Genomic DNA, 10,402 nt, shown 5'->3' on the forward strand with positions numbered 1-10,402 from the left:
AAAACACTGTAGCAAAATAATTTTTAAATGTGTGAATAGTATCGTGGGACCCATTTTTAATGAAAAAATTGATAAAAAATGAAATTTGTGGGTCCGTGAACAGTGCACGAATGCACTGTTCACGTTAAACTGGTCAAATGTTGCGGCTACTGTTCATGTACCGTACATGAACAGTAGCCGCTTAACAGACACAAAACGCGTGAACCAAAAAAAAAAAAAAAAGGAGAAAACGTAGAAATGAAACGCAACGCAGCAAACGCGAATACAAACAGAGCCTAGTCTAGGAACATGTTAAAAAGCCTGAAAACAAGATCCCGTCCCAAGTACGCCCCCACCAATACCATATCCGACCTTAATTTCTAACTAATTTCAGAATGAGGCTAGCTTAAAGTCGGTCAATCATTTTTTTTTTTTTTTGAGAATGAAGTCGGTCAATCAATTGATTTAATTTCATTAGACAAAAAAAAAAAAAAAAAAACTCAGTCAATCACTCTTGAGTCTGACTTTGAACAGTTATTGGTTGGCATAATTGACGGATGTCTTTTTTTTTTTTTTCCACGGTGGCACACCGCACACAAAGCTTTTACGTTTTTTTATTTTTTATTTTTTTATTATTATTTTTTTTAGGAAGACTTCAAAGTTCAAACTTCATTAAGAAAAAATAACATCAGTTACATTCTAGATAGTGGATAAGAAAATAAGGATTCTCCTAATAGGCTAATATATTGCTAATAAATGAATAGATCTATTGTCTGGCCTGTGAACATGAGAAAATTCAACCGTCTAAATTCATAAGATGAAACTAAGATGCCATAGATAATGAAGCTTTTACTTTCAGCAAAAAAAAAAGAAAAAAAAGAAAAAAAAGAAGAAGAAGATAATGAAGCTTTTACAATTTGATTATAAACACAATAACAATACTAGAGATGTTTGTAATGTATTATAAACTCGGTTTAAAACACTATTATTATTTTCGTGTGTGTTCTAATAAGTATTACTATTTACTAAAAAAAAGAATAGGGATGTTTGTCCCACATTAGTTGTGTGTGTCTAGTGTCCGCTATTTATAACCCTTATAATCCCAGTTTACAACTACAAAGGTTATGCCCTTTTGTAGTTGTACTCTGATTATGTAATGTATTATAAACTCGGTTTAAAACACTATTATTATTTTTGTGTGTGTTCTAATAAGTATTACTGTTTACTAAAAACAAAAGAATAGGGATGTTTGTTCCACATTGGTTGTGTGTGTCTAGTATCTGCTGTTTATAACCCTAGTCTACAACTACAAAGGTTAGGTACTTTTGTAGTGTACTATAATCCCGATTTAAAACACTATTATTATTTTCTTGTGTGTTCTAATAAGTATTACTGTTTACTCAAAAAAAAAAAAAATACTAGGGACTAGGGAGACAACTATTTTTATAAAATTTTTAAATTAATAAAGATCATTTTTATATAGGCTATTATTAATATTACTTTTAGTATACACTGATTATAATAAGATATATAGACAAATAATATAAGTCAATAATTATGAAATTTTTTGTATTTTCAAATTCAATAATATGATTCAACAAAATTTTTTCTTTTTAATTCATAATATTAAGATGACATGTTGTAATTAGTGCAACATCACTTTTATATGATACCATTGTTTTTGTTTTATTTTTTATGGAAATACATGACACAATTGTTGACGTCATTTTTATTTTGTTATTATATCACAATCTCTCTCCTTAACCATTATAAAACCATAAATGAATAAATAAATGTGAAATTTGTTATGTATCTAAACTTATTACCCTACATTATATACTATATTATAAAAGTTGGGCCTAGAAATTGTGGCTACACCGTATGTGTGTTAAAATACTTAGTATTCTTAAAAAAAAAAAAAAAAAAAAAATTCTCCTTAATTATTTTCTCAAAAAAAGAATCTCATTAAATAGGATAATTCACTTTAGATAAAATTCTTTTTTTTTTTTAATTTTATTTTATACAAGATAGAAATTCTACTTTAGGCTAATCTAAGTGTATATGTGTGTGAAACTCTTTCTTGAAAACTTGAACTCTAGCTCTTGCCTCCCACACCCTACAAGTACTTATATTTGTGGAGTGATCATTGCGTCAAAGGAGCGCAGTGGTAAATTCTATTTTCAAAGTTTCAAGAAATTAAAAATTCCACTCCAACAATTGTCCAAGTTTAGGTAAAACTCTATTAGCTAAGTTAAAAAAATCAAGAAATTTAAAATAAAAATCTAGAATTTAATTTTATTATTATTATAGAGATCATAATAACTTTTTATTTTAATATAATAAAAAAATTTACACATTACATACCATCATTATGTTAATAAACTCAATATATGTTTACATTTTTATAATTTAATATTAGATTAAATCTATTAAAATTTCAAATAGTTCACTAAAGTTCTGATAATATTTTTAAAATACAATTTTTATATATATAGAATTTTCAATTAATCCGGGCATCACAAAGAACATACTGTTCCTTTATTATAAACACAATCACAAAAAATAAATTTATGAATACAAAAAAATTTCATAACTACCACATGTATTCAGTAATAGACTTGAATGAAAATCAATAAAAAGTTTCAATTCAACTGTTACGAAATATCTTATTAAAACAAGTTCCAGTTAATCCGATTGATAAAGTCTTTTATCATCGAGTAAAAGATCTGTAGTAAAAAAAAATTACTGAAAATAGTCATGCCTATGACATTTCTAATCACAATTCACAAATTCAACCATTTGAACATGGGCCACGAAAACCACCTCTCTGAAAGGGTAGACACTATGTTTACAATATTTTTATAATATTTTCATAAAAAATTATATGTAGTTAGTTGTTATTACTTCAAATTTAAACCTTACATTAAGATTATTTTTTGCCCCAATAATAATAATAATAATAATAAATAACAAATTGTCACTTAAAATTTATTAGTGAAAATATTGTAGAATTTATCTACCTCTTTAGGCACCTCCACCTCTCTCACTTGTAACAACTGTTGACACACGTGTGCTCTCTACAAACTTACGCGTCCCAATGTCAACTACTACGAATCAAACCTTAGCAGCTAAGCTTGCCCTTTGGTGTGAACAAAACCTCGCCTTCCACACCTTCTAGAAATGTACAAAAATCAAAGTCCAAATCAAACTCCCCCACTCACAAACACAAAAACACACACATACTCACTCTCTCTCTCTCTCTCTCTCTCTCCTCCTCTTAACGCGCCACGTTGGCATTTCCACACTTATAATACGCGGTTTTGCCGTCATCACGCTACTATTCGCTCAACCACAAATCAATCATAAACCTTTATTTTTGTTGTCAAATTTTTTTGTTTTCAATTAATTTTTTTTCTATGTAAAACTTTCAACTTTGACAAATCCACACGCAATCCCTCTTTGGCCTCTTTCCTTGTAATTTCCAATTCCATTATTAACTTAATCTAATTCACTCCCATATATTTAGCTGCCTCTTCCTCACCCACCATCTCTCATACTCACAAAACAAGTTTCAAACTTTTTCACTTCCTCCTCTGTTTTCTCTTCTCTCTCTGTTTTTTCTTTACTATAGTTATATAAAGTTGAGATCTTTGATATACCCAGATCAAGTTTTGAAGTAATTTGAGGTGGGGATGGAGAATAATCAGCAATCTTTTTTTCAATTCAGTGATCAGCTTCGAGTTCAGACTTCGAATCTGGCTAATCTGTCAGTCAACGACTCGATCTGGAGCTCTAATATTCCGACAAAGAGGACTGAGGAAAGGAGGAATTTTGATATAAGAGTTGGTGGAGAGGTTACTTCTTCTCTAAGCAACTCCAATCCAAAAGGGTCAGATCTCAATGGTTTCAATGATGGGTGGAACAGTCTGAAGCCTAAAGTGTCTGATTTCAATGGATTCAATGATGGCTGGAACAATCTTAATCTGAAGCCTAAAGGGTCTGATTTCAATGGATTCAATGATGGCTGGAACAATCTTAACCTGAAGCCAAAGGGGTCTGATTTCAATGGCTTCAATGATGGGTGGAACAATCTTAATCTGAAGCCAAAGGAGTCTGATTTCAATGGCCTCAATGATGGTTGGAACAGTTTCAAGACAAAGGGAACTGATTTCAATGCTTTCAATGATGGGTGGAAGATGGGGTCTAGCAGTGTTGGAAATAGTCTAATTCTTGGTGGATCTCAGAAGAATGGTGGTATTAATGGTGGGTTCAACAAGGGTATTTATTCTAAGACTGGGAATTACAATATTAACAACAACGTTAATGTTAAGGGGTACAAGAATAATGGTAAGGGTGAGGATGATCATGTAGGGAAAGTTGGGAAGAAGAACAGTAATGGTAAGAAGAATAATGGTGACAATAATAATAATGATAGTAAGAGTGGTGTGGACAAGAGGTTCAAGACACTTCCACCATCTGAGTCTCTGCCTAGGAATGAAACCGTCGGTGGATATATCTTTGTCTGCAACAATGATACTATGCAAGAGAACCTCAAAAGACAGCTTTTTGGTAAGTCCCTCTTCCTCTTTCTCAACCTGTTTTTGCTATTTAGACTTGTTTTTATTATTTATTTTCTATTTAAATTCAATTTTTGTTTATCCTTGTTTATACAATATTGGAATTGTACTTGTTCTATTTGGATTTGCTCTCCAATTTTCAATTGAAGGGTTCTGATTGTGTGTCTGTTGTGTTGGGTGTTCAATTTGTGTATTTCAAAATGATGATTCTCTTTGGATGAAGGAATATCCTTTTTTAAGTCAAAACTTATTTTAGAATTTGGTTAAAATTGAACAAGGAGTATTGATCCAATTTTCTCATTCCTTGGGTCTAAAAATCTTATTATTTTTTATAAATGAAGGAATTTTTCCATTTTGCTTTTGTAATTAAGTATTTGTTTTTATTCTTTGCTTCTAGTTCTAAACATATGCTTTGAAATATTTCTAGGTCTGCCTCCACGTTACCGTGATTCAGTTCGGGCTATAACTCCAGGCTTGCCACTTTTCCTTTACAACTACTCCACTCACCAACTCCATGGAGTATTTGAGGTTTGTATATTTCTTTTCATATTTAGTATCTTTTTTATGAAATTTTATGGTGCATGTTTAATGTTTTCACAATTTGGCTAATATCAATTATCAATATGGTTTGTTCAGGCTGCAGGCTTTGGAGGAACTAACATTGATCCAACGGCTTGGGAGGACAAAAAATGCGCTGGTGAATCACGCTTTCCTGCTCAGGTATTCATAGTGAATAATAATTCTCATGTCAAATTATGATTTTTTTTTAGCAAGCATATGAAAATAACTATCCTATATATGCTTGTATCCTGTTTTTATTCATTACTCTATTTGTAACAGGTACAAGTTATAACAAGGAAAGTTTGTGAGCCACTTGAAGAGGATTCCTTCAGGCCAATTCTTCACCATTATGATGGTCCTAAATTCCGCCTTGAACTAAACATACCAGAGGTATTGATTGCTAAAATTATTACCGATTTTACTACAAAATACTTAAAATTTGACATGATTTGGTTTTCGTGGTCAGTTTGCCTAGTCTAAACAATCTTATGGTTTTAATTTTTTGCAGGCACTTTCTCTCCTGGATATATTTGAAGGACAGAATTGAGGGCTTGAACAACACACTACACAGGCATACTGGTACAAGTAAAGATAGTGAAAAGAAAAAAGAGCTGATGGAAAAGAATAGCAGGATAGAGAGTTTCTTGACTTAAATATTATGGAGTTTACACAGATAATTTGGCGAACAAATATATTTTTAGGACTCGCTTGAATATGCAGCCTATGTCATGTATTAAGCTGTTTTTGCATAGAGGCTGTTGTGTATGGTTGTCCTTTTTATTGTATTTAGAGTATAAATATATATAAAAATAACTAATAAGATATAAAAATGAACTTCTCTATTTGTTTGGTGTTATAATAAATCGAGGATTTGTGGCAGTCTGAATGCTAAAAAGTACCAGACCCTCTGAACCATTTGCATATGAAAGCTTTGGGTAGAAAATTTGAGAGGCTTTTGTTGTATTCATTTGGAAGTGGGTTGTGGATTGTTAAGATATCCTAATGCAGAATAAGAATTTTCTTCCTGTGAAACATCTTTGTAACACATCCCTTTAGAGCTGCTTGGTTTGAGTTTTCATTCTTAGTAAAAGTGAATATACAGTTTTTAAAAACTTTACAGATATCAGATATGGTTTACTCTAAATTCCATCTTTCTTTCCTCCTTAGGTTTATGGTAAATGGTGTATCCATTTGCAATCAAATTTACCCTTTTTTTTTTTTTCAAAAAGAAAACCTATTTCAGAACACAACTGTACTTTTATCTTAAAATTTTTGCAAGTATAATAATAAATCAATAAAAAGCAAAAAGCTGTGCTTTAATCTACTTAATTTTTAACCAAAATAAACAAATAAAAACAATCTGTATCGTTAAAAGGGTTACCATCCAGTTTGTACAAAATTAGTACAGTCTTGAAATCTCTTAAAATTAAAAAAAAAAAAAAAAGTATATATATATATATATATATATATATAGAGAGAGAGAGAGAGAGAGAGAGAGAGTAATAAAGTCTTGCAATGAATTATTGGATATGTCACATCCTTAAATATTTCTACATAAAGTGGTTGCTACTTGCAATATGAAACATAAAATTAGCTTTCATTTTCATGTGTTTAAAATGGTATCCAAGTTTCTATATTGGCATATTCCTGTTTTCAGAGGCAACAACCAAAAATCTAAGCTTATCTTCACTTTACCTTAATAAAGTGAGCTGTTTTTCATAATTGGCATGTCGTTGGATACCATTGCTGGGATTAAAGCAACTAATGAAAGTCACGTTTTTTTTTGGGGACACGAACGGTTCTAAATTGAGCTGCAACATGGACTCATAATGACCTCTGGATAGTACTTTTTCTTTTGGTAAAAGCATGTATCAAAGGGAAAAACAGAAATAGGAAGGGAGAAATTATTAAGTTAGAGGAAGAATTAATGAAGTGGTTTTTGGATTCTTCTAATCAACAATAAAATACTATTATTTATGCAAATATAACATCATCTAAGAATTTGACTCGTATATTTGCATAAGAAGTTTTATTTCATTAGCAGAGAGGACTACTTCAGTAGTATTCATAGAAAGGAGTAGAGAATGGCTACAAAATAATTAAAATTTGAAAAATTTTCCAATTCACTCCATGATTTGATTTCTTTTCATCATAAGTTCATAATTTTTTTTTTGGAATTGACCCTTAAAATTTTGGATCAAAATGAAAGTTTCAAAATTTGTATTTTATAAACAAATTATCAATTACAAGTTATCTTTGTGTGGGTCAACCCTATCATAATTTATTCCTACAAAACATTTTAGTGTTACATCTTGACCCCTAAAATTTGGCTTAAAATAAGATTATTAAGAGGTCTTTCAATGAAATCTTATGGATTTTTTTTAATCCAAACTTAGGGTGTCCGACATAACTATTGAACTTTCTCAAAAAAAAAAAAAAAAAAAAAACTATTGAAAGTTTCTAAATTAAATTGTGATAAAGTCAAACAAAAAAACAGAAAGGATAAAGAAAAAAAAAATTAAAAGAATTAATTTGTGTCTTATTTTCTTGTCGTCGGTAGATGGGATATTTGAGAACCCTTTGCATGTTTCTGGTTCACAATTTCTTACCAAATACTTTATTCAATTTTTCAAGCCAAACAAAAGGACTAAGGAGAGCTAGTGATCACTTGTTTTTTGTTGGTGAAATCGGACTGTGTAGGTTAGAAACAGTCCATACAATACAAGGGGTGGGCCACTGGTTATGATTATTTAGGAAGTTTTGAAAAAACCAATATAAACCCAAAAGCTGTCATCCATTATTACAGCTTAACCCCCACGGCAGAAATTGGGTGTTAACCCCTCTTTTTCAACATTATCTTCACCTACTAGAACCTCCTTATATTTTAGCATTCTCTGACTGCTTCAAAAGATGGTGATGAAATGTCTCAACAAATCAGATGATTGACTATATTATATGTTGCAACAACGAGCTAAGAGACTTTTTATCCTGTCTCATTTGGCCGGCTGGACTTCATCAAATAGACGATGTTATTTACTTTAATGAGATCACTAAAAAGCAATTGTTCTCAATCATATTCTATAATAACATAGCAACAATAATATTTCTTCTATGAAACAATGAAGTTGCTGGTGTTGAATCATTATGTACTTCACCTCAATCTATCATTAGTCATTATAAATTTGGTGATCCTACTTGGGAATATATATATATATATATATAAAGAGGGATGACCATACCCATTGAGTAATGAATATTCTACCTTACTTGATTCAAATGTTTTGAGTAATACCCGGTTCTTCATGGGTAAAACCTAATCAGGTAGGGTATGGAATATATATATATATATATATATATATATATATATATATATATATAGGGATGGCCATACCCATTGAGTAATGAATATCCTACCCTACTTGATCCAAAATGTTTTGAGTAATACCCAATTCTTCATGGGTAAAACCTAATCGGGTAGGGTATGAATATTATCAATACCTAACTCATATTTAAAAAAAAAAACCCTAATTCTCTCACTTTCACTCACACACTCTTTCTCTCACCGCCTCTCCTCAGTCCTAACCATCTCTCTCTCTCTCTCTCACCTGAGCTTCCATGGCCCAATACCTTGAACTCATCACTTTGATCACTAGCACCACCACTACAGTGGTCTTCTCCATCCCTGAACCAACTCTTTCAACCTGGAAATCTCTCTCTAATCCTCAGATCTGAACTATCTCTCTATCTTAAACCACCATGGCAGAAGCCTCTTAAGCTCATCACCGCCACCATTAGCAGTGGTTTCACATCTCAACCTCAACTTCTCTCTAAAACTGAAACATATAACCTCTCTTGATCTAGATCGGTCTCACCCTCTCTTCAATCTAAACGAGGCACAGCCTCCTAGCTCCGTCGTGAAGCCCAACTGCCATCAACAAGATGGTGGTTCCCAACCTCTCATCCTTTCTCTCTCTAAACCTGAGCCAAATACTTCATATTCATTTGATCTCTCTCTCTCTCTCTCTCTCTCTAAAATCTAGAACTCATTTTCTTGATCTACTACCTAGGAGAGCCCCAAATGGTGCGTGGAACATGAATTGGTGTTGTTGAGGTTAAAGGCTTCACGAATCTGCCAAGAACCGTGGCTGTGGTGGCACGTGAGTGCGTGAACAACATAGGTATGACAGAGGGTAAGTTATTGGGATTTTTGTGCTCATGTGCTCTATGTTTGTAAGGCTTTGTAAGCATGTATCAGAGAGTGTATAATAAAATTTTATCTAATAAAATTTCTATCTCTATCTAAGAAAAAAAAATTAAAAGAAAAAAAGGAAGCAGATACATCTGATTTCAAAGTTATTGATTAGTTTTTTCTTTTTTAAGATAAATTTTTTGGTTAGTTTTTAAGTTAAAATGTTTTGCATTTTATAAAGAAAAAATAAAATAGATTTTGAATAGGGTATGGATATCCATGTATAATAAATCCGGGTAAGAATTGGATATGGATACTAATGGGTATCAGTATCCGGGTATCCATGGGTAAACATTTCGGGTAGGGTATGGGTATATCCAATCCATATCTCACCCATGGCCATCCCTATATATATATATATATATATATATATATATATATATATATATATATATAAAAGTTGAAACGTAGTATTTATTATTGATATTAGGGATTACATCATCCACTTATTTTCTACATTTTTTTTTTCTCTTTTTAACTTTTATTCTTCCTATTCTAAAAAAAGAAAAAAAAAAAAGAAAAGAAAAAAAAAAGGTTCTTCTCTATCGTCATTATTACATTTCCTCTAACTTTTCTCCTTCATTTTTACCTTTTTATCTTCCCACTACTCTCTACTTCACCGTTACACTTCTTTCATTCCTTCCCCTTTTTTTTTTTTGTTCTTCTTCTTCTTCTTTATATTTTGACTCTTCTTCTCCCCATTTTATTTTGTATAAATTTGATATCATTTCTCCCATTTAATCCATATTTTTTTTCACAAAATAACTGTGAGTACTCTCTCTCTCTCTATATATATATTTACTTTCTTTTGGTGGGATTTTGTTATTTCTTATAATTCTGATTAAGGCTGATGATTTATTTTTTTGAATATTTGTTTTGGTGTTGTGCTTTTTAAATTTCTCTTTAATAGTTTTGGTTGAATTTTGGTTTGGGTTAAGACATAGTTTTTTTGGAAATAGAAATTTGAGTTTCTATCAAAACATAATCTACAGGGCTATGAATTTGAATATGCCTACCAATTGTTTGAATAATAAAT

General features: G+C 31.1%; 1 protein-coding gene across 1 annotated transcript; it reads left to right on the forward strand.

Moving 5' to 3' along the window:
• The first annotated feature begins 3,353 nt into the window (after positions 1-3,353).
• On the forward strand, positions 3,354-5,959 carry LOC126713281 (DCD domain-containing protein NRP). Its single transcript, XM_050412992.1, has 5 exons — positions 3,354-4,548; positions 4,984-5,084; positions 5,193-5,276; positions 5,397-5,507; positions 5,626-5,959. Exons 1-5 carry the CDS (start codon positions 3,672-3,674, stop codon positions 5,662-5,664), a joined length of 1,212 nt encoding a protein of 403 aa, XP_050268949.1. The 5' UTR covers positions 3,354-3,671; the 3' UTR covers positions 5,665-5,959.
• Positions 5,960-10,402: the final 4,443 nt, after the last annotated feature.

This window comes from Quercus robur, chromosome 2 (genome assembly GCF_932294415.1).
Source record: "Quercus robur chromosome 2, dhQueRobu3.1, whole genome shotgun sequence".
Taxonomy (NCBI): domain Eukaryota; kingdom Viridiplantae; phylum Streptophyta; class Magnoliopsida; order Fagales; family Fagaceae; genus Quercus; species Quercus robur.